Here is a 22,571-nt window from a genome sequence, read left to right as displayed (position 1 = left end):
AAAATAATAACAATGAATACAGCTAATTTGTATCATGAAAATTTAATAAATACAAAACTTTATTGTACCATATATCATCTTCATACAAATATATATTTATATATATAATTTTATATTTAAAAATTATCTTATATAAAAATGGATAAAATAACAGAAAAAAAATTGTTATCCTTATATGTATCCGATAAGGTAACAAAAAAAAATCTTACATTTATTCAGATATGATACGGATCAGATAAATCAATGTTGTAAAAAACGTCCGTTTAGGCTGATTAATCGGCCGATTAGTCGTTGGCAGTGACCAAACCGTCATAAATTTTTCTGACTAATCGGTCAATTATTTCCGATTAATCGTTTGACGATACTTTATCCGTCCGACGACCGCATACCGTTATTTACAACATTGAGATAAACAAGTCAAAGGGTGCCATCCACACCTTCTAGGTCTGTTATTACTTATTATTATTCAATTGACGCTTTGCGTGAAGGTTGTTATGCTGATTATATAATAAGACGCTTGTGCGTGCAAGCTGTAGTAAATTCTTGGACAGTAGTAGTAATTATAAGATAGCTCTAAACTTCTGATTTGTTGTTAATTGTTCTCTTTCATGATGATGCATGATAAAATAACTTATTTATTTTCTTGCTAATGCTCAGCATTACTTTAAGATAAGCACATACAATGCTGGTTTCGTTTACATATTTTTTTATTTATAAAAATTATTTAAAATAATATAGGATAACACATGAATTGTCTTACAATTTTAATTCTATAGAAAGAACTGAATTTCTTTTTTCAGTTTCGTAAATTTAAGAATAAAATTTTATGTGGCATGAGGTTCACAGTACGTTGAATTTGGAGCCGTTTAGGATTAAATTTTGATCTCCGTTAAGGAATTCATGTTCGAAATCCGTAGATTGAGGCTAAGAAGGCTTGATTCAAAGGTAGAGACGCATTAAGACCCAGGCGAGAAATTAAAATTATGAATAAAAGGTTAAATGAGCTAATCTTAATCTTCGCTAAAAAATGATATTTGAAAGAATTAAGCAACTAAGAAAATTAAAAGATACTAAAGACGATATTACCGAACGAGATCAAAGGAACCGAATGTTTTTCTACAGTTTCTTTAGAAATACCTAAAGAGACTAAAAAAAAAAAAAATTGGTTTTGTCTATCAGATCAAAATTTCCATACAATCCACATGTTATCCTATATTATTTTCATATTATTTAAATAAATAAAAAATTCTATTCGGTTACCTACTGCTAAGATAAAGATATTTAGTTAGATTATTTATGTAGCTAGACTAATACATGTACGTCATAGGAGACAGAGAAAAACAATTTTTTTTTTATCTGTCAGCAACAATTTTACAAAGGGTATGAAATTTTTCTCCGGTAATATAAAATAGTTTCACCGGTTTTCATTTTTCTCTCAGAAATTCATATGATATTAATACATATTAATATATTATTATGTGTATAATTTTACAATACGGTGCTAGCCAATTTGCTATTTTTAATTGATTTTTTTTTAATAATTTTCAAACATAGAAAGAACAATTAATAATTTGAATATGTTAGAAAAAATATCAAATAAAATAGATAAAATATTTTATAATTTAGATGCATTAGAAAGACTCTAAAATATTTTCCAGACAAGATTTTTTTCCGATTGTCAAAAAAATTAAACTATTTCTTGGTGTGTTACTAGAAAAATATAATATTGCTTTGGATCTGGATTATTGACCCCGATTCAAAAGCAACTTCTAGTAAATAAAGAAATTATCGTGGTCTTTCTAGTACATTCAAATTCTAAAATACTCCATCTATTTTGAAAAAAAATTCATTGCCACCATTACAAAAGTCAAATCAAATATTTATTTTTCAAAAATATATGGAGTACCTTAGAATTTGAATATAGTAGAAGGACCATGATAATTTCTTTATTTACTAAAAGTAATATTTGAACCAAGATCAATAATTCAGATTCAAAATATTTTTATTTTTTCCAGTAACACACTAAGAAATAGATTGTTTTTTTACAGTCGGAAAAAATCCTAGAAAAATATTTCAGAGTCCTTATAGTACATCTAAATTATTAGATGTTTTATCTATTTTATTTGATGTTCTTTTTAAAATATTCAAATTATTAATTGTTCTTTATACTTTTTTAAATCATTAAAATAATAATTAAAAACAGTGAATTGTTTGGGTTTTTGCAGAGGCGGTGGCCATTTATCGTTGCAGCCTGAGTATTTTCCGAATTCCTCAAAATTAGTGGATTTTTTGTTTAGTTTTTTTGTGGGAAGGGTATTAATAAAAGGAAGCGTCTAATTGTCCACAGTTTGTCCACAGAAAAACTGTCATTTGACTTGCGCCAATCATGTAAAATTACTAATTCAATGCTGTAACTTGTATAACAAATCTTACAAAAAACAGACTTTAAGTTTCTAACATTCAGCGGAACCACTTTGTGTACTTGCAACTTGCATAACTTGTCAAACTAACTGTACTTGATGCGGGACCACTTGATGTACTTCTGACAGTTTTTAAACCTTCTAGAACATTTTAAAATTGAACCGCTTCTCAAACTTGTTGTTTTTTCAAAATAATCCCGAAAATTATACAAAATTAATTTTTTTAATCAAATTTTCTTTTTCAAAATTAAAATTATTTATTATTTTTTTTGAAAAAAATTCATAATTTGTTTTCTTCAATTATTAATATTTATATATGCATCTATATCTTATAAATTAAAACTACATATACTGTAAAACATAAAGATGCAAACTATAGAACTTCAATACTGTAAAATTTTCAAATGAAAACTATAAAATTAACAGATGCAAACTATAAAACTGTAAATATGAAACCTAAAGCATTATAAAACTGAGATAAACATACTGCAAAATTCAATACTATAAATTTAAAAGATGTAAACAGTAAACTAACAGATACAAACTATAAATCATCAATACATCAAATATTCACAACCACATTATTAAACATTAGTAACTGTTCACAAGATGAATATTGTAAAATTAACATGGTGAATACTATAAAATGATAAGATCAATACTCCATATCGCCTCTCTATCATCTCTTTCCTCTAGATTTTCACAAGATGAATATTGTAAAATTAACAGGGTGAATACTGTAAAATGACAAGATCAATACTCCATATCACCTCTCTATCATCTCTTTCTTCCAGATTTTCACAAGATGAATACTGTAAAATTATAAGATGAATACTGTAATGACAAGATCAATACTCCATATTGCCTCTCTATCATCTCTTTCCTCCAGATTTCCACAAGATGAATACTGTAAAATTAATAGATTAACACTCCATATCGCCTCTCTATCATCTCTTTCTTTCAGATTTCTACAAGATGAATACTGTAAAATAACAAGATGAATATTGTAAAATTAACGGGGAAATACTGTAAAATTAATAGATCAATACTCCATATCACCTCTCTATCATATTTTTCCTCTAGATTTTCACAAGATAAATATTGTAAAATCACAAGATGAATACTGTAAAATTAATATATCAATACTCCATATCACCTCTCTATCATCTCTCATCCATGTCGCCTCTCTCAGATCATCTCCTCATATCTCCTCCATATCGAAATTCAACAAAAATAAAGAAATAATCACGAGATCCCTTAATGCATTGAATCTTATAAGTTCTTAAATCAAACAATTCAAATCGACGACATTACAAAAACGATCCATGTAATTTTGAATTTAAATATCAAATTCAAAATAAAAAATTCAAATCAGATATTGAAATAAAAAATTTACAAAATCAAACGAGATCGAGATCAACGACAATGTCAAAAATTGAGTTATAGCATTAATAGACTCATTTCTATCATTTCGTTGATTTCAATTGCAAATATTAATTGAATAACAATCATTCAGGTCAAAAAGTAAGTTAATTCAAAAAAATTTAAAAAGTGAATTAAATTACCATTGACGTGACACATTAATTGTATTCGATTGTCTAATCAGATCTTCGGTACGCTCTCAACAAAAGAGATCGATTGTCTGATCTGATAGAAAAAACAGAGGAGAGAAATGTTCTCAATAAGAGAGATCGATTGTCTGATATGGTGGAAAGAACGGGGGAGAGAAGAGAGAGAGAGATTAGAGGTTTATTGGGAAACTTCTTATAAAGAAAGGTTTGGGAAATCAGATAAGGTACGTTAGAAGTGGTCTTACACGGTTGTGTGGACAGACGGTGGATGATAACCTTTTCTCTTAATAAAAATTTTGGGAGTGGATACGGGTAAAAATATGAACCATTCATTACGAATCTTGAAGCAACCATTTTGATTTATATATATATGAGCCGTTCAACACGAATCCGCATCCAAACTTTCCGATTAGAGTCGTTCGAGTAGAACTAGGGTGCTCTTAAGCTCACCAAAGTTTTGGTGAGCTTAACTCTAAAACTCATCAAATCGATTTCAAATGACAAATCTGAATCGTTAAAACCCGCCTACCTTACGTGTGATGCATCTACATATGAAATTTTTAAACATTCGAATTAATTTAGTATAAAGTCAAGCGGTCAAAAACGTACAAAAAATGAATGCATTAAAATTAATTTATTAACCTTCTAATTTTGACCGCTTGACTTTATACTAAATTAATTCGAATATTTAAAAATTTCACATGTAGATGCATCACACGTAAGGTATGCGGGTTTCAACGGTTCGGATTCATTATTTGAAATCGATTTGATAAGTTTTAGAGTTAAGCTCACCAAAACTTTGGTGAGCTTAAGAGCACCCTAGTTGTACTCGAGTCGTTCCATACTTCCATGATTCCATCTGTGTAAATTTAACATTCGTACAGATCAATTTCGCACGAATAATCGAACGGTTCCGACCAATAAATTCACCGAATTTGGTCTGATTCGGTCCAATGCAAATTCCTTTCGTGTTAGTTAACAATTCAAAGTCGTTTAAAGGCTGTGCTTCGGCCCAAATAATTTGAAAGCCCAAATGTTAAATAAAACCCGCGGGCCTTCTTTTGTATAAATACTTGACAAACTATTTTTTTTTTGTGTGGGTCCTTCTTCTCCCTCCTCCTTTTGGTGTTATTCCGGTCCATCTCCGGACCTTATCCCAAGCAGCACCTCACTCAGTTCCCTCCTCTCCATTCATGGCGGAGAAGTTAACTATTTTCCTTCCCGGTCCCGTTTCCATTCCTCACTCAGCAGCTTTCCCTCTCCGTGCCCTCTCTCCATCCTCCTCCAATCTCCCCTTCCAAAACCCCTCCACACCTCTGTCCTTCTCCCCCCTCCCTGCTCTTCTTAAGCGTACCCCAATTTCCCTCCCCTCTTCTCCTCCATCCAAACCCAACTCCGAAACCCCTGAGCCAGCCCAGAAACCTTGGATTGAACACCTTTCTCTCCGGGCACAGTATGCTCTCGGTTCCCTACTCACGATCAGCACTGACCCTGATACATCATCTCTCAATGAAACCCTCTCTTTTCTCTCCTCATATTCAAATCAAGGCAACTCTGATGCACTCCTTTCTGACTTGCTCGGTTTAATTCAAGCCCTTGACCATCACAACAAACCGCTTACTGCCCTTTCTGTCTTTAACTGGGCCCGCAAAAATACCCCTGGGGATGCACTCTTCTCCAATGGTGGACAGGTACTTGTCTCTTTCATTATCAGTATTCTCAGTCGGCTCGGTCGACTGTCTGATGCTTCTAGCTTGCTCAGTTCTGTACTTGAGGACACTGATGCTGTTGATGCTTACACATATACTTCTCTAATAAGTGCTTATTCCAAAAATCGCAAGTACCGCCAGGCACTTTCAGTCTTCAAGAAGATGCTACGAGACGGGTGTAAGCCAACTCTTCTAACTTACAATGTTGTGCTTAACATCTATAGGAAATTGTTATTGCCCTGGAATGAGGTCATGGCTTTGGTTGAGACCATGAAAAAAGATGGCATCTTTCCTGATAGTTGCACTTATAACACGCTCATCAGTTGTTGTACACGCGGGTCTCTACACGAAGAGGCATCAGATATTGTCAAAGAGATGACATCAAGGGGCTTAATTCCTGATGAGGTTACTTGGAATGCATTGTTGCATGTCTATGGCAAGTCCCATAAGCATGAAGAGACACAGGGTGTACTAGTTAAGATGGAGGCATCTGGGGTTTCACCGACTCTAATTACATACAACTCCTTGATCTCTTCTTATGCGAAGGATGGCATGCTAGGTGAGGCGATAGAGTTGAAAAAACAAATGCAACTCAAAGGAATAAAGCCAGATGTTGTTACGTACACCACCTTGATTTCAAGATTTCACAGGGCGGGGAAAGACAGGCTCGCACATGAGATGTTCGAAGAAATGATATCTAATGGCTGCAAGCCTAATTTGTGCACATACAATACATTGGTAGGGATGCATGGTTCCAAGGGAAGGTTTGATGAAATGATGACAGTATTTGAGCAGCTGAAGGCTGATGGGTTCGAGCCAAATGTCGTCACCTGGAACACCCTCCTATCAGTGTTTGGCCAGAAGGGGCTGGTGTCGGAGGTGCTGGGTGTGTTTAAAGAGATGAAACGGGCTGGGTTTGTGCCCGAAAGATACACATACAATACCCTGATTGCTGCATACAGCCGTTGTGGCTGTTTTAACCAGGCAATGGAAATATACCAGAGAATGGTGGATTCAGGTATCTCACCTGATTTGTCAACCTATAATACAGTTTTGGCTGCTCTTGCACGCGGGGCCCACTGGGACCAGGCTGAGAGGATTGTCTCAGAAATGAAGGAGAGAAATTTTAAGCCCAACGAGTTGACTTATTGCTCTTTACTTCATGCCTATGCAAATGGAAAGGAAATGGAACGGCTGCAGGCCCTGTCAGAGGTCATTTATAGTGGCCAGGTCGTGCCACACGAGATGTTGGTCCGAAACTTGGTGGTGGTCTATAGTAAAAGGAATATGCTGAAGGAGACTAAAAGGGCATTTTCAGAATTAAAAAAAAGGGGCTTCTCACCGGATATAACAGCATTAAATGCCATGATGTCAGTCTACGGCAGACGCTGCATGGTCTCAAAGGTAGATGAGCTCATGGCCTTTATGGAGGAGGAAGGCTACACACCGGATCTACGTACATACAACATAATAATACACATGTATAGACTCATGGGGAGGTGTGAAACTTGTGAGAAAATCCTCAGTGAAATCAGGTCAAACGGAATCCGACCCAACCAGTGTTCCTACAATACGGTCATATTCGCATATCTTAGCCAAGAGAGGTTGGAGGATGCTTCGAGAGTACTTTCTGATATGCAAGCATCGGGGTTCAAGCCAGATGTAGTCACTTATAATACGTTTGTATCATGTTATGCGGCCAAATCTATGTTTGTTGAGGCGATAGATTTGGTCAGATACATGGTCAAGCAAGGTTGTAAACCAAATGAGAAAACTTTTGGTTCGATTTTGGCCGCGTATGGGAGGGAAGGCAGGGTTAGCGATGCGAGACTATTTCTTGCTAGTGTTACTGAGATTTATCCTGGGATTAGCAAATCTGTACGCCATGGATTAGTTGAGAACTTAGATGAGATGAGCAGATCAAATATTGTGTTTGGAAATGCATAGTTCTGGTTAGAAAGGTTGCCTTGTTATATTTGTAAATTTGTGAGTTCAAGACAATATAAGCTCTTTTAAACTTGGGTATGCCTTGTGAAATTGGTTGTTAGCTCATCTCAAATTCGGTAGAAATTCGGTTTGCATTCTTTTTTTATACATTCTATATCTTTTTCTTTTCTTTTTTATCAAATATATGATTTTTAATTATTCATGATGATTAAGTTTAATTTTGTTTTTAATTTATATAGACCAAATTACTCGCGAAACAAAAAAAATTTAAATAAGACAATGCTGGAGATATAAAAACTGTAAATGCCGAGCTCACAGCCATGGTCTCTAGCAAATCAAGCATGAAAAGCAAAAGCCTAATATCTTATTACTTCTTAGAACAGCACCATACCAAACAGAAGAACCCCAGCCAATGAGCACATATCTCCCATGACAGTTGGTGCAACGAACACATCTTTGCTTATTATTGGCTCCTTTTGAAACACATTCATGATTGTGCGGTGTTTTGGGTTTTGACACTGATACAACAATAGATGTAATAGTTTTAGTCAGAAAAAAAAGCATATGCCATTACTGGAGTTGCTACTTGATCTAGAAAATAATATTTGGCTCCACACAAGTTTGGATGATGCATAACCTCCAAGTCCTGTTCTAGCTTTTGGTACAGTAGAGCTTTCCCAGGGCAATTTTAAAGAGAATATCTCGCTCACTTTTAGTTTAATTTCAAAAGAAATGTTTCAATTTCTCCAGGACAATTGTCACCTTCCCACCAGTCTTGTCGTTGTTAATTGATTAATTCTATGATTGAGCCTTAATATTAATTCCAGTTTCTAAATCCCCATTTTCAAAGTTATTACCAGAATAGAACTCAAATGAAATGAAAGCAACAACTAATTAAACTTCCTAACAACAACACTTTGCACTGACGAATGACCTTAAAAGATTGATTAGTTGGATCCAAGTGGAAGGAACGTAAAAGGTAATAAACACCACAAGAATCAGAGCCAATAAAAACAGATAGAAAATATATATATATATTTTTTAAAATTGAAAAATTAGTTTACATCTCAAAAAGTAAAATATAAAATGTCAACGTACTTTGAAATTAAAAACAATCCATTTTATTTAGCAAACTCCTTTTCTCGTAGTTAACAATTGAAACTCGATTAAAGGCCTTGCTTCGACCCAAATAATTGAAAGCCCAAATGTTAAATTAAAACCTACGGACCTTCTTTTTGTACAATCCATAACAAAAAAAAAAACAAAAAAAAATTATGAGTTCTTCCGGTTAATCTCCGGGCCTTATCCGTAGCACCTCAATCTTCTCAGTTCCTTTCTCTTCTCCCGCTTTCATGGCGGAGAAGTTAACTAGTTTCATTCCCGGTTCCGTTTCCATTCCCCACTCAGCAGCTTTACCTCTCCGCACCCCCTCCCCCTCCCCATACTCCTACAATATCCCCTTCCAAAACCAAAATCCTCTACCCTCCACATCTCTGTCCTCATCTCCCCTCACTGCTATCCTTCAGCACACCCCCATTTCCCTCCCCTCTGCTCCTCCATACAAATCCAACTACGAAATCGCTGACCCAGCACAAAAACCGTGGATCGAGCACCTTTCTCTCCGGGCTTATTATGCTCTCCGCTCCCTACTCACGACCAGCACTGACCCTGACCCTGACCCTGACCCTGACCCTGACCCATCCTCTCTCAACGAAACCCTCTCTTTTCTCTCCTTATATTCAAATCAAAGCAGCTCTGATACACTCATCTCTGACTTGCTTGGTTTAATTCTAGCCCTTGACCATCACAACAAACCCCTTACTGCCGTATCTGTCTTTAACTGGGCCTGTAAAAACGCCCCTGGGGATACACTCTTCTCCAATGGCGGACAGCCACTTGTCCCCTTCATTATCAGTATTCTCGGTCGGCTTGGTCGACTGTCTGATGCTTGTAGCTTGCTCAGTTTGGTACTTGAGCACACCGATGATGCTGATGCTGATGCTGATGTTTACACATATACTTCTCTAATAAGCGCTTATTCCAAAAATCGCAAGTACCAACAGGCACTTTCAGTCTTCAGAAAGATGCTGCAAGACGGGTGTAAGCCAACTCTTGTAACTTACAATGTGGTGCTTAATGTCTATAGTAAGTTGTTATTGCCCTGGAATGAGGTCATGGCTTTGGTTGAGACCATGAAAAAGGATGGCATCTTTCCTGATCATTACACTTACAACACTCTCATCAGTTGTTGTACACATGGGTCTCTAAATGAGGAGGCCTCAAACATTGTCAAAGAGATGGAATCAAGGGGCTCTACACCTGATATTGTTACATGGAATTCATTGTTGGATGTCTACGGCAAGTCCCGTAAGCATGAAGAGGCGCTGGGTGTGTTAGTTAAGATGGAGCCATGTGGAGTTTCACCGACTATAATTACATACAACTCCCTGATCGCTTCTTATGCAAATGATGGCATGCTCAGTGAGGCAACTGAGTTGAAAAAACAAATGCAACTCAAAGGAATAAAGCCGGATGTTGTTACTTATACCACCTTGATTTCTGGATTTCACAAGGTGGGGAATGACAGGCTTGCACATGAGATGTTCAAAGAAATGATATCTAATGGTTGCAAGCCTAATCTGTGCACCTACAATACATTGGTACGGATTCATGGTTCCACGGGAAGGTTTGATGAAATGTTGTCAGTATTTGAGCAGCTGAAAGCTGATGGGCTCAAACCGGATGTCGTCACCTGGAACACCCTCCTCTCTGTGTTTGGCCAGAAGGGGCTCATATCGGAGGTATCAAGGTTGTTTGAGGAGATGAAACAGGCTGGGTTTGTGCTCGAAAGAGACACATACCATTCCCTGATTGCTGCGTACAGCCGTTGTGGCTTTTTGGACAAGGCAATGGAGATATACCAGAGGATGTTGGGTTCAGGTATCAGGTGCGGTCTTTCAACATATAATGCTGTTTTGGGTGCTTTGGGACGTGGGGGCCACTGGGACCTGGCTGAGAGGATTGTGTCAGAAATGAAGGAGAGAAATTATAAGCCCAATGAGCTAACTTATTGCTCTTTACTTCATGCGTATGCGAATGGGAAAAAAATGGACCAGCTGCAGGCCCTGTCAGAGGCCATTTATAATGGCCAGGTCAGGCCGGACAAGATGTTGGTCAAGGCCTTGGTGTTGGTCTATAGTAAAAAGAATATGCTGACAGAAACCAAAAGGGCGTTTTCAGAACTTCTTGTAAGGGGCTTCTCACCTGACATAAGAACATTAAATGCCATGATCTCAGTCTATGGGAGACGTCGCATGGTCTCGAAGGTAGATGAGCTCATGGTCTTCATGGAGGAGGGGGGCTTCACCCCAAATCTACGTACATATAACATAATAATGCACATGTATAGACGGATGGGGAGGTGTGAAACTTGTGAGAAAATCCTCAGTGAAATCAGGTCGAAAGGAATCCGACCAGATCAATGCTCCTATAATACGGTCATATTTGCATATCTTAGCCAAGAGAAGTTGGGGGATGCTTCAAGAGTACTTTCTGATATGCAAGCATCAGGGCTCAATCCAAATGTGGTCACGTATAATACGTTTGTGGCTTGTTATGTTGCCAAGTCAATGTTTGTTGAGGTAATTGATATGGTCAGATACATGGTCGTGCAAGGTTGTAAACCAAATGAGAGAACTTTGGATTCAATTTTGGTTGCTTATTGGAGGGAAGGCAAGATTAGCGACGCGAGACTCTTTGTTGCTAGTATTACTGAGATTTATCCTGGGATTAGCAAATCTGTACACCATAGATTAGTTGAGAACTTAGAGAAGATGAGCAGATCAAATTTTGTGTTCGGAAATGCATAGTTCTGGTTAGACATGTTGCCTTTTTGTTTTGTAAATTTGTAAGTTCAAGACAATACAAGCTCTTTTAAACTTGGGTGTGCTCTGTCAAATTGGTGTTTAGCTCATTTCAAATTAGGTAGAAATTTGGTTTTCATTCTTTTTATAATACATGGCATGTCAGTGTGGACCACTTGTACCTTTTAACAATAACCTTATCAGTATAGTTCTAAAGAGTTAGCTTAGGCTAATGTTGTATTAGAAGAAAGAGATAGAATGGAATTGCATTTCTTTGATTAATTTCTTTACATAGTATACTGCTTTATATAGACACATTAATCAGTAGGGCAATCCTTCTAACTAATTCTGTTATCCTTCTAACTAAATCTGTTATGATCTAATCAATAGTTTGACCAGACAATTTCACAGACAAGCAATTAGCAAACTGTGCGGCTTGGTTCAGACTGGTAAATGTGGTTTAAGTAGCATTCCTAGATACTCTAACAGACAAGGTGTACAGCCCCGGATTGTTTTTGACCGGGCACATATGGTGCTAGCCAATTGACTCTGTCAGAGTTCTTATTTTCAGTGCTTGAAGGAAAAATAATTGAATTCCGTATTGAACCATGAAGGGTTATGTTCGGTCTGGTACATACTGATGGTAGTGGTATATTTTTGCTTCTTATTGATGGATAAAGCTGAGCATCTTAGTTCTTGCAATGAAAAAAAAAAGGTCATCTTGTTTCTAATTTTGCAAAATCTGTTTCTCCTTAAAATTGTTAACTAATTGGAACAATAATGAAATTATTTTATTACAAATATATTATCAAAATTGATTGAATTACAGAGACATTTAGTAATTTTTGGGGAAGCCCGGAAAATTGAATTACTACCAAATAAGTGGATTGTACCGGTCATTCCCTATGTATATATGACTGAAATGTACCAGTTATTCCAACTGATTTATTGAAGATCGGAGCAAAACTGAAATTACGGCTTGGTACAATAACAACAAAAACCAAGCCTTTAATCTCAAACAAGTTGGGATAAGATAGAAATGAAACCCAATCGGTAAAGTTGCAAAATAATATGTGCCAGTTATTCCAAGTGATGTATCTATTTTGCATCTTTACTGTAAAATAAACTATTTTGCTCCCAAGGAAATTCATTATTTAATGTATCCATACAATTATATTTTGCTACCACGAAATTTTGTTGAAATATTAGCTTTTCAACAAAATATCAGATTTCCTATTCATAAAAAGTGCACGAAGAGTGGTTATATATTAAATTAAGTGAGATTTAACCATTTGAAGATCATTTGTTATATATTGTAAGTTTTAAGGAAATAGTGCAAAATTAAAATTTTAAAAGAATGTTTGTCACAAATAAAAGGTGCAGAAGGATCTTGTGTCATTCTTAATTATAGAATTCGTTTATTATTATGATACATGCTGAATTGGTAACAATTTATAGACAAAATTTTCACTCCAAAGAATGAAATTATACATATGGGAGTTGTAACACTTTTCTACCGCTGTTTCTCGAAGGAATGATTTTGTAAATCTCATTCAAAATCAGATATTATCATCTGATTTGCTTTAAAATTTATGTCAATAAATTTAAAACTAAATAACTTTAAATTACTCGGTAATTCTTAATCATCCGTGCAAATTTTAACACATATCAGACAGTTTATAACTGACATTGGTGACTTTATGAGATTTTATCCAAAGCTCTTTGAACACAAACTCCATTTTTAGAATCTTTAAAAGGGGCTAAAAATTTAGGATAATCTCATTTCTGAAAACTAGCATTTTTTTTTTGGTAATAATTAGGATAATTTTTATTTTGTAAAAAAAAATCCAGTGATCTTTTTTTTATTTTACAGAAGTGTTTGTTTTGTTTTTAAAACAGGGCCTAACCTAAGAGTCCTTATCCCCTCAGGTACTGGACTGAGTACAATACCCCAACAGGCCGAAAGGTATTACGGTGCCTCGTTAGATAAAGGGGTTCGTTTTGAGATTCGTGCCAGTTAAATAATGACGGCTCAGATCTCATTGCACTCAATCAGGTATTGCATCGGATCTGAATTCCTAACGTTAAAAGGGAAAGAGGGTTTATCCTCCCTGAATTTATGGCAAACCCTCTCCCGCCCAATCCGACTCCCATTTCCATTTCCAGGTCCAGGTGCAAGTCCACCTGCTGAAACGCCACTTGCCATGAACTCCCTCTCACATCTCCGCCTTGCTACCGCCTACGTCCGGTTTACGACCTCATCCGCTTCATCTCTCAACCGCCTCCCAAAGGCTACCGTCCCTTCCGCAGCTAAGGCTAGGGTTTCTTCGACGGAGTCTATAGTCAAGGAAAGCTGGCTCGCCGCTCTCTCTTGCCCTCTTACGAGGAAAGAGGAACCAGATCTGGATTCGCATTCGGATTCGGGTGAAGTGATTCTTGGGTCTGGATCCGAGTGGATCATTGGTGTGGACCCGGATGTCTCTGGTGCTTTGGCGCTTTTGCGACCTGATCAGTCTCCCTGCGGTTACTCTGCTGAGGTGCCTTTCGTGTTATTGAATTTTGAGTGATTTAATTTTGATGGAATAAAATGTGCTTGTATGTGTTCATTTTTATTTCAATCTGTTCTTGATGAATGCCAGTATAGTATCCTGAGCTTAACAAAAGAGGTGGCTAGAGGGAGGGAAGGGAAGGGGAATGAGAAATCTTACACCCCAAATTTGAAGTTACAAGAATGGCCAAATTTATATAGCGTGTTTTTCTTTCTCTCCCCTTATTTTCTCCAAAATTTAATGTTTAGGTGCAAATTGAGGTTAAATCCGAACATCTGTTATAAATTGGCTCGAATCTTACATCTGTCTGCTCCTTGTTAATATCTCCTGCTGAATTCTTCAACCGGTACGGTTTTGGGCACTTTCATCCTATCAGGTATCGGAGAGGATACTCACTCTCCTCTACCATCTCCAGTTCTCCACCCTACATCAACCCTTCTGAAGACTGAAGTGCACCCTAAGGGTGGGCTCCTGAGTAATAATTTCATGAGGTGAATAGAGGTGAGTGGAGGGAATGAACAGAAACCTTCTATTCATTTCTCATAAAAATTTCCCCTTCCCAATTTGAGGTGCAAAAAAGTTCACCTTCTCTCTATCTTTCCTTTCGTTCCCTTCAAGGTGTGCTCCAGAAGAGGGTAGAGGGGAGGGGTGACCTGACCTGACTGGAGGGGAGGGGAATGGAGAGGAGGTGGACCCTATATACATACTATTCAAATTTTGTAACCTCCAAATCGTAGGGTAGAAGAGGTTAATTTACACTGCCCCTCTTCCTTCCCCTCCCTTCCCCTCCCACTCTCATGAAATTTCTGGAGCACACCCACTCAAATTTGGCAGATGGGTTGTAAGGGCAGGCTCCACAAAAATATTGAGAGGGAGAGAAGGGGATGGAATGGTATGGGAAGTGAGGGCAAATGTGAGAAAGTTTACTTCACCTCTAGATTTCAAATTGGAGGGAACAGAAAATAATTTATTTGAGGGGTAAAGGAGGTGAAATCTTTCCCTTCCTGACATCTTTATTAAATTGTGGAACAAGTAACATTTTAGTTTTGTCTTCCCTCATCTTCTCTCCTCTTCTCTTTACTCCTTGAGCAAGGTCTAAGAGAGTGTTTCCGGTTTGATTTTTAGTGAGGTTAAAAAGTAAGGTAAATTACATTCTTGGTAAGTTTGAATTGTGCTTACATGAAAGCAATTAATTTTGAGTTGCTGTTAATCACTGTTACCCTATATTTCCTATTTAGATTTCTATTGCTTACATACAAAGTTCTTACATACAAAGTTCTTACCTATGAATTATATTCAGTTCCTTTCCCATCCTGTAATTATTTCCTCATGTTTGAATAAAATGTGTTGCTTGATGAATTATTGTATTATATTTTATTTATTTCGTAGGTGTTTGATGCTCCATACGTGAAGGTTATGGTAGGAAAAAATCTCAGGAAAAGGTTGGATCCAAGGTCAATTGTACAATTGCTTCATAGTTTTAATGCACCTATTGGTACGAGGTAGCATCTACACTTGTGCCTCACAAGTTACATAAATTACACCAATCACCTCTTTTTATGGATTATCGTTTACCTTACAGGAACTACAGCATATATTGAGCAGTCAAGACCATTCCCGCAAGATGGGAAGCAGGTGTTGTTTCTACAATTAATTTTCTTTTCTGCTACAACCTTAATCTGACTGCAATCAAAAGAGCTTAACCAACCTGTAGCTGGGTAGATCCATAATTTGACCATAATATTACCCAACTGACCTTATATCTGAAGCATTCTAAGCCATATGCAATCTGAACAGAAGAAATTTGTGCTGATATAACTTGAACCTGAAAATGGATTGATCTGACCCAAACCCAACTTGACCATCCATTAGCATGAATGCACACGCCAGAATTTGGTTTAGATGCTGACCAGAAAACACTCGACCTGCAATATAGGCGGCGGATAAATGTTCTAGAAATTGGGACCTGCAAACTGACATTTCGTCAAGAAACAGAGATACATTCCCCTGCCCTATATCCCGATACTCGTATATTTAGGTGATATTTAAAGTCCATGCAAAACCCAAATCCAGATGGTCTTAGATTTGGATAACAGGGTTTAAAATTTTGAATCCCGCAATAGTACATATGTAAAAGGATGTAGTTAAATAGGACTTAACACCATCCCATGCTCTCCTTATTAGAAATTGTCTTATTTCATTATTTGTAAAATGAAGGGATGGTGGAGTGGGGGGTTTACATATGGAATCTGGTTAGGAGTACTAGTGGCATCTGGTTTCTCTGTCAAACCTGTTTCTTCTGTCTCTTGGAAGAACTTCTTCGAGCTCTCTGGTTCCTCTTCTCCCAAGGTCACTGCCTTTTTCTTTTCACCAAAATACCCTTGCTGATATGTAGATTATTTTATCTTCCTCTCCATTTTTTATTTTCTCTGTTAAATGATGAGGTAGTCTGGGCATTTTACATTTACTAAAATAACAATTACCCCTTGCAAAAAAGAAACACCATTCAAAAAGCAACAAAAGGAATTTATAGACCCTATATCCCTTTTTAGATTAAAAAAAATCCCAAACTACCATCCTTTTAGTTCATGTGTGCCAAAGATATGCGGGAGGCATAATTTGCTCTTCTTTAGAAGAAAATTGAAGAAAGGATGATGGTTGATTATCTTTAGCTTACTGGTGTAGGTGCTATTTCTGATAGTTATAGTGATATGCATATGATTATACTACAAATTCTGCTTGTTCCACATGAAATTGCCCAATTTTAGTTTTGTAGGTGGGAAGGAACGGTAGATAGCTTGCTTTTCGGGTGAGTATGTGATATTTTGGTGGTTTCTAAGGTAGGCAAGGTATTTAATTCCAATGCTTAAAATTGCAGGATGATAGCAGAAGAGCTGCTTCCGATATGTTCCCTTCATTGGCTTCTTTAATGAAAAGGAAAAAAGATCATGGTACTTCTATTAAACCTATTTTTGTAAATATAGACGTGAAAGGAAATACTTCCACACAAAATATTCCATCGTATATATACTTCTAGCTTGAGGAAAAAAAATTGGATTGTCGTATTAAATTGTTATGTCACAGCTGAAACTAAATCAATAGGGGGTTGAACGGATATGGACTGAAATTTTGGTTTGTAAGAACAAATGATCGACTATTTTTCTTTCATACAGGACGGGCAGAGGCTCTTCTAATTGCGGCCTATGGAAGAAGTCTAACTCTACAATCAGATCTAAATTCTACATTGACAGAATCCAAAGAATTGCAATTACAGTTGTGTTGATTTACAACGGATATTCTTATTTATCAGGAGTTCAAATCTGTGTTAATTTTGTTGTGGTATTTTTGTGATGCTAATTAGCATTCATTGTTGAGAAAATGTAGGTCATATGGCACAGCTACTGTACATTATTTGATTTTAGCAAGCAGCTTTCCTGATGCTCTTAACAGCAAGCTGTATTTTTGTATATTTTTTTATTTTCTTGTTCCTTTTGTTTTACTTAGTTAATAGACGTTTTGGCAGAATATACCTGAGGCTCCACACAAAATTGGAAAAAGTTGATGGTTATTTATTATTATTTTTTGAAACTCTATTTCTAATTGGTACTGAAAATCTTGAAAACAATCCAAGTTGCAAAATCAATACATTTCACAAACCAGTCTAATATTTTAACCTTCTGCGCCAAATTGAGATTAATGAAAGGAGTTCACTCTAGTTTCTTGTACAGAAGCAGCAAATTGAAATACCTCTAACATAAATTTATAATTTTGTAAATTTGTCAAGGATGAAGGGTTATTTCAAAAATAACCCCTTCAAGGTTCGAAACTGTGGTTCTAGTTCCTTCAACCTCATTGATCCGCATTCCCTGCTGTACTGCTTCATTCACCACCATAGTATCCATCCTGAACAAAATAAATAAGTAGAATAAAATAAATGGAAGAAAAATAAAATCAACTGAAGTGCAAAAAGGAAAAGAGGAATGATGATATCAAACACATTCTTGCTTTGGTCTAATGTGAGATAAAATTTATTTGGTTCTAAAAAATTATCGACTGTATTATTTTTGGCGTCTCATACAAGTGCGATTCATTCAGTTTTGTAGAACAAATCTCTCTAGTTGTTTAGTCATCGTTTGTACCTTCATAGAAGGACAAAAATTATGTCAAGTAGCTAATTAAATTAATAAAAAATGTAGGTTTACACTTATCGAGACAACAAAACATAAATTGGATAAACTCCTGGTATAGAAGTATAGTCATAGGAGAGAGCGGTATCCTTATCGAACCAATATTTAATTTAGAATAAAATTGAGGATTAATCTTCTCGTAGAACAATATTGCCCCTTTAGTTAAACAATATACAGGTACTAAGAAAGACATATACGATTGACTAAGTTAATGCTTAGGTATTTAGGAAATTACAAAATGACAAGTATCTTGTGCAGTGCATTCAGTTCATTTAAAACACGAAATTTCATACCCATCTCCTCTTTGTTTATTTAAAACCACCCAAATCAATCCTCTGTGCTCTTCTTTATCAAAAAGGAAAAGTGAGGAAGGAAACGATGATGGGCATTCATGGAATTTTTTATGGGTTTTCAGGTAATATTTGATATTTCATCTTTTGTGGCAGAATGTATTGTATTATATTGGCTGGTTTGCAGTGGTCTACACATTAATTTGAGGTTTCAGACCTCAAATATGATCCGTGCCTTTATAATATAAGTATACTGAAGCCTATAAAAAAAGGTTGAAATTTTGACAAATTAAAGCACATACATTTTTGCTCGAGACACGTATGCAAGTATGAACTTGCATCCTCTACCCTTTATTTGAAGAAGCTGCTGCACTGTTACGAAGAGATGTGGTATGCTGGATTGTTGAAAGCTTGGTTACTAGTCAAGAATTGCAATAATCCCTCATAATATAAAACAGTCAATAAGAACCAACAGAACATAAAAAATACACAGAGAAAAAGATATTTATATGCACAAACAATTAAATACCAACCTCACATTTCAGTACTGTACTGATCTCACCAGGTACCCACAAACTCCCTTCCAAAGTACCAACTAAGAATATACATTTATATATCATGTTGTTATAATTATACTTTTTACTTCCATGTCTTGTGATGTGTTTATCTCAATTAAATGGATGAATTACAATGTGCCCATCTGGTACTAATTGATAAACCAAATTAAAATTCTCTGTCACTACTGGTACACTGAAATGAGGCACTATACCACTGATAACTTGTATCAGTTAAAAAAAAAATACCTAGATATTCCAAATATGAAATACAAAAAGACATTAGGTGACAAACTCGTGAGAGAACATCTTAAAAAGGATATAAATATCAGCTCCAAGAACAAGATCAAAACCAGAAGGGTGCTTCTGCAAAATTTGCTCGATATGCTCTCTATTTCCCCATTCCAACTTCTCAGCTGTCAATCCTGTTATTACACACAAACTAAAATTTTCAGTAATTGTACTTTGTTATCTAGTTTTCAACATGATTACGTCGTGGGCAATTTTATGTTTACCCTTGCAACTCAAAGTATCAACTCCCCCATGAAAACATACAAAATATCAACATCCTTTGTTTCATCATTTCTATAAAATAAGCTCTTACTACACGTACAAGAGGGATAATGGAAGGTAGGTTGGGTAGGTTTCCAATTTGCTGAGACATGAGGGGCTAAGTGAAACTTTGATGACTTGCAAAGATGTACGCAAAAGTTCCCTAAATTAATTAAATTTTAACTTTAAAAGTTTGAAAATTGTAAACCTAACAAGCTTTGATTCCTTCTAGATGCCTCAAGGTCTATATTCTTCCTTATTATCTATAAAGTTGTAAATTAAAAAATTGAAATCAATTGTTGTAAAGGAGGATTTAACGTAAGACAAATAATAAGAGCATGTTATGATATATCAGAAGTTTTCTGTTACCAAGCAGCCCCCATAAGAATTCCTACCAGATTTTAACCCAAGTAAAACCCAACGAGCAAGTTAGCAACATAGATGGAACAATTTGACTTGTTCTTTGTTAGTCACCTCATATTGATAAATGCATCCAAACTTCTGTATTAATGAAGTATGAAATATGACAAATAAAAATTATGATAAAAAATCAAAACTACTTTTGATTTCCTCTACTGAAAATCGTGTTTTAAATCGAGAAATGCAACCTAAAATGAAAAATCCAACAATTGACCAATATTACCTTGTGGATACACACTGGTGCAATATAGTCACACTACATTCTACAATACTGTATTAAGCATAATTCCAATACATGAACTTCACAAGGCCAAAATTTAGACAAGAGAAGCCAAGGAAAAATGGAGAAAAAGAATTCTGTCAACTGGAAACCAAAATAAGGAGAAAATTTTTTGTCAACAGGAACATTAACCAACCAGCTATATTACTGAAATGAGGTTTTAGACCTTACCTCTAGCACTTCATCATTATGGTCAGTTAGTACCACTTCTCTACAAAATCGACTACATAACATGCCAGTAATACCTACAACAAAGAACCAAAAACAAAATAATTAATTAACTTACTATTTTATTTACTTTTCTTATGCTTGTTTATTGATTAATCCACAATTTGAAGTGAATTGACCTAAAAAGGTTAACTACCCAATTGGCAGAAGTCAAAACAACAATGGTCTGCCTGGGCACCACCAACCAATAGCCCTCACTTATACCAAAAATTAAAGTAAATTTCATGAATAATTTGCATGTATCACCCATTTAATATTCAGTTTTGTTTCCGGATATAAAACCCTGGTCACTTGGAAGTTACATTATTTTGGTGTCTCCAATCATACTTAGTCGAATAAAGCACAGAAATCCTAGTAGCCATTTGTGCAAGACAATAGGTTGGGGAAACTCCAAATCTTCAGTGACAAACCCAGGAACTAGGTGATAAGCATACAAAATACCAATGCCACCCCTACAAAGCATGAAAGCATCCTCCAAATGTTCACAATTTGTAGGGTCATGCACATGAATTCCCAGTTTAGTAGGGACACCAATGATGATTTTATTTAGTAATATAATCTAAAAGTTTGAACATCACTTACCAACTCCAGACCCAAGTTCAATAACAGATCTATCACTTAAAATTTGGGCATGACTTGAGAGATAATTATTCATTAATACTGCACCTGGCCATACCAACTGCCCAGTCAGATCATAATCAGCTGCATGCAAAGAATTTTCATCATATTAATAGAAGTCGACAGTTTGCTGTGTCGTTTAACTAAGTATTTTCTATGCACCTTCCTCACCCTTTCTCTGATAACTAAAGGGAAAATGAAGTAGTTTTAGCATTCTATTCTATTTCTTTTGGGGAAATATTGGGGGAGGAGCGATGTATTCCAATACCCTTTTAAAATGACAAAACCCCCTCAAACAAAATAGCAGTAACCATGAGGACCTCTCAATATTTGTTTCAAAAAAAGTTGTCCAGATTATCCTCATTTTCCTGCTTGGTATATCAGTAGGGAAAAAAAATTGCTGCCTTTTATTTCCTTCATACTTCCTCACATGAGTAGCCTCAAGAATTGAAGAAAATGGTAAAAATATAATGAAAAAGCACGGACGTCTGAAACTGGCAACCAAATATACCATTGAAAAGCAATGCAACCCTTTAAGCTCAAATAAATTCACAGTTCATATTACTAAAAAACCATTGTACAATGCTCAACAATTCACAAGTTCTCATAAAAAAACAAGAGGGACGTGCCTTTTTTTAACAAATTGTTTCTAGGACATGTAAATGTAAGTATGTAACATGTAAAAAGGAAAAGAGACAATAGAGTATGTTTTGCTCCATCCTAGAGAAACAAATTCCAAAAGGTTTTAAAGGGCATTTCCGCATATTCTAATTTAAGAGAGATTAATTGCAAAAGCATACTGGAAGCGGAACGGAGGCAGAGGAGTTGAAGCGAGTTCGATCCGAATGTAAATTCTGTTAACTCATAGCTAGGTAAACAAAAAAGGTAACATTAGTAAGAAAACCAAAGATGAAATTAAAAGAGATTTAGCGTGGAGATACAATTTTATTAGGGTCAAAGAAAAAGAATAAACTGAAGTACTTGCGATCGACGAAAAATAAGCTATCCAAGGAGATTATCCCTTCGTCGTCATCTTCGTCACCCTTAAACTGGAGAGCTTCTTCATTCGCCATATTTGTTCGAAAATGAAAAAGCTTAGCAGCCGTCTTAAGTATCAAGTATCAACGATCAAAAGGCCTTTTGCAAAAGTATTCAGAAACATTATTGTATTTACATGTACACCCCATTCTGATTATATATTATATTTGTCACAATTAGGAAATTTCGACGGTTTTTTAACTCTGACACAAATTTTGAAACAAACCTCTTATATTTACAAATTACAATAGACATCAATTTTTTTTTTATTGAAACTAGTAGATTTTTTATTATGTATTGCGGATTGTTTTTGTAATTTGTAGATTGTTTTTTTATGGACCGTAA

At 35.7% G+C, this 22,571-nt stretch overlaps 4 protein-coding genes across 5 annotated transcripts; 3 read left to right on the top strand and 1 right to left on the bottom strand.

Annotated features, from left to right (window-relative positions):
* The first annotated feature begins 5,102 nt into the window (after positions 1 to 5,102).
* Positions 5,103 to 7,737, top strand: LOC144565379 (uncharacterized). The gene has a single exon (XM_078315117.1). The coding sequence runs from the start codon at positions 5,185 to 5,187 to the stop codon at positions 7,645 to 7,647; it is 2,463 nt and encodes an 820-aa protein (XP_078171243.1). The 5' UTR covers positions 5,103 to 5,184; the 3' UTR covers positions 7,648 to 7,737.
* Positions 7,738 to 8,948: 1,211 nt separating this feature from the next.
* On the top strand, positions 8,949 to 11,714 carry LOC144565735 (uncharacterized). The gene has a single exon (XM_078315557.1). The coding sequence runs from the start codon at positions 9,000 to 9,002 to the stop codon at positions 11,514 to 11,516; it is 2,517 nt and encodes an 838-aa protein (XP_078171683.1). The 5' UTR covers positions 8,949 to 8,999; the 3' UTR covers positions 11,517 to 11,714.
* A 1,820-nt stretch (positions 11,715 to 13,534) lies between these two features.
* On the top strand, positions 13,535 to 17,526 carry LOC144565564 (MutS2). Its single transcript, XM_078315355.1, has 6 exons — positions 13,535 to 14,047; positions 15,449 to 15,554; positions 15,642 to 15,694; positions 16,277 to 16,408; positions 16,938 to 17,010; positions 17,233 to 17,526. The coding sequence occupies exons 1-6, from the start codon at positions 13,535 to 13,537 to the stop codon at positions 17,340 to 17,342; spliced, it is 987 nt and encodes a 328-aa protein (XP_078171481.1). The 3' UTR covers positions 17,343 to 17,526.
* A 162-nt stretch (positions 17,527 to 17,688) lies between these two features.
* On the bottom strand, positions 17,689 to 22,325 carry LOC144565321 (Putative methyltransferase family protein). 2 transcript variants are annotated; one of them, XM_078315045.1, is made up of 9 exons: positions 22,170 to 22,325; positions 21,989 to 22,056; positions 21,153 to 21,272; positions 20,514 to 20,587; positions 19,851 to 19,905; positions 19,414 to 19,515; positions 18,839 to 18,947; positions 17,887 to 17,962; positions 17,689 to 17,851 (listed from the first exon to the last, which is right to left on the bottom strand). In XM_078315045.1, the coding sequence occupies exons 1-9, from the start codon at positions 22,259 to 22,261 to the stop codon at positions 17,753 to 17,755; spliced, it is 795 nt and encodes a 264-aa protein (XP_078171171.1). In that variant the 5' UTR covers positions 22,262 to 22,325; the 3' UTR covers positions 17,689 to 17,752. The 2 variants fall into 2 exon arrangements, with proteins under 2 accessions (XP_078171171.1, XP_078171172.1); XM_078315046.1 differs by having other exon boundaries at positions 17,689 to 17,962.
* Positions 22,326 to 22,571: the final 246 nt, after the last annotated feature.

Source organism: Carex rostrata, chromosome 14 (genome assembly GCF_964058835.1).
Source record: "Carex rostrata chromosome 14, lpCarRost1.2, whole genome shotgun sequence".
Taxonomy (NCBI): domain Eukaryota; kingdom Viridiplantae; phylum Streptophyta; class Magnoliopsida; order Poales; family Cyperaceae; genus Carex; species Carex rostrata.
The sequence above is the reverse complement of the archived record's forward strand: the minus strand, read 5'-3'. Positions and strand labels throughout refer to the sequence as shown.

What these genes read in the sequence shown, in the direction of transcription:
- LOC144565321 (XM_078315045.1), bottom strand. Translation starts at nt 22,261, where the DNA reads ATGGCGAATGAAGAAGCTCTCCAGTTTAAGGGTGACGAAGATGACGAC. An exon ending in TGAACTTGGGTCTGGAGTTG is followed by an intron (nt 20,588 to 21,152) that starts GTAAGTGATGTT and finishes TCTTTGTTGTAG; the next exon opens with GTATTACTGGCATGTTATGT. An exon ending in TACGTGTCTCGAGCAAAAAT is followed by an intron (nt 17,963 to 18,838) that starts GTATGTGCTTTA and finishes TATTTTGTTCAG; the next exon opens with GATGGATACTATGGTGGTGA.
- LOC144565564 (XM_078315355.1), top strand. Translation starts at nt 13,535, where the DNA reads ATGACGGCTCAGATCTCATTGCACTCAATCAGGTATTGCATCGGATCT. An exon ending in TCCCGCAAGATGGGAAGCAG is followed by an intron (nt 15,695 to 16,276) that starts GTGTTGTTTCTA and finishes TGTAAAATGAAG; the next exon opens with GGATGGTGGAGTGGGGGGTT. An exon ending in CTGGTTCCTCTTCTCCCAAG is followed by an intron (nt 16,409 to 16,937) that starts GTCACTGCCTTT and finishes TTAAAATTGCAG; the next exon opens with GATGATAGCAGAAGAGCTGC.
- LOC144565735 (XM_078315557.1), top strand. Translation starts at nt 9,000, where the DNA reads ATGGCGGAGAAGTTAACTAGTTTCATTCCCGGTTCCGTTTCCATTCCC.
- LOC144565379 (XM_078315117.1), top strand. Translation starts at nt 5,185, where the DNA reads ATGGCGGAGAAGTTAACTATTTTCCTTCCCGGTCCCGTTTCCATTCCT.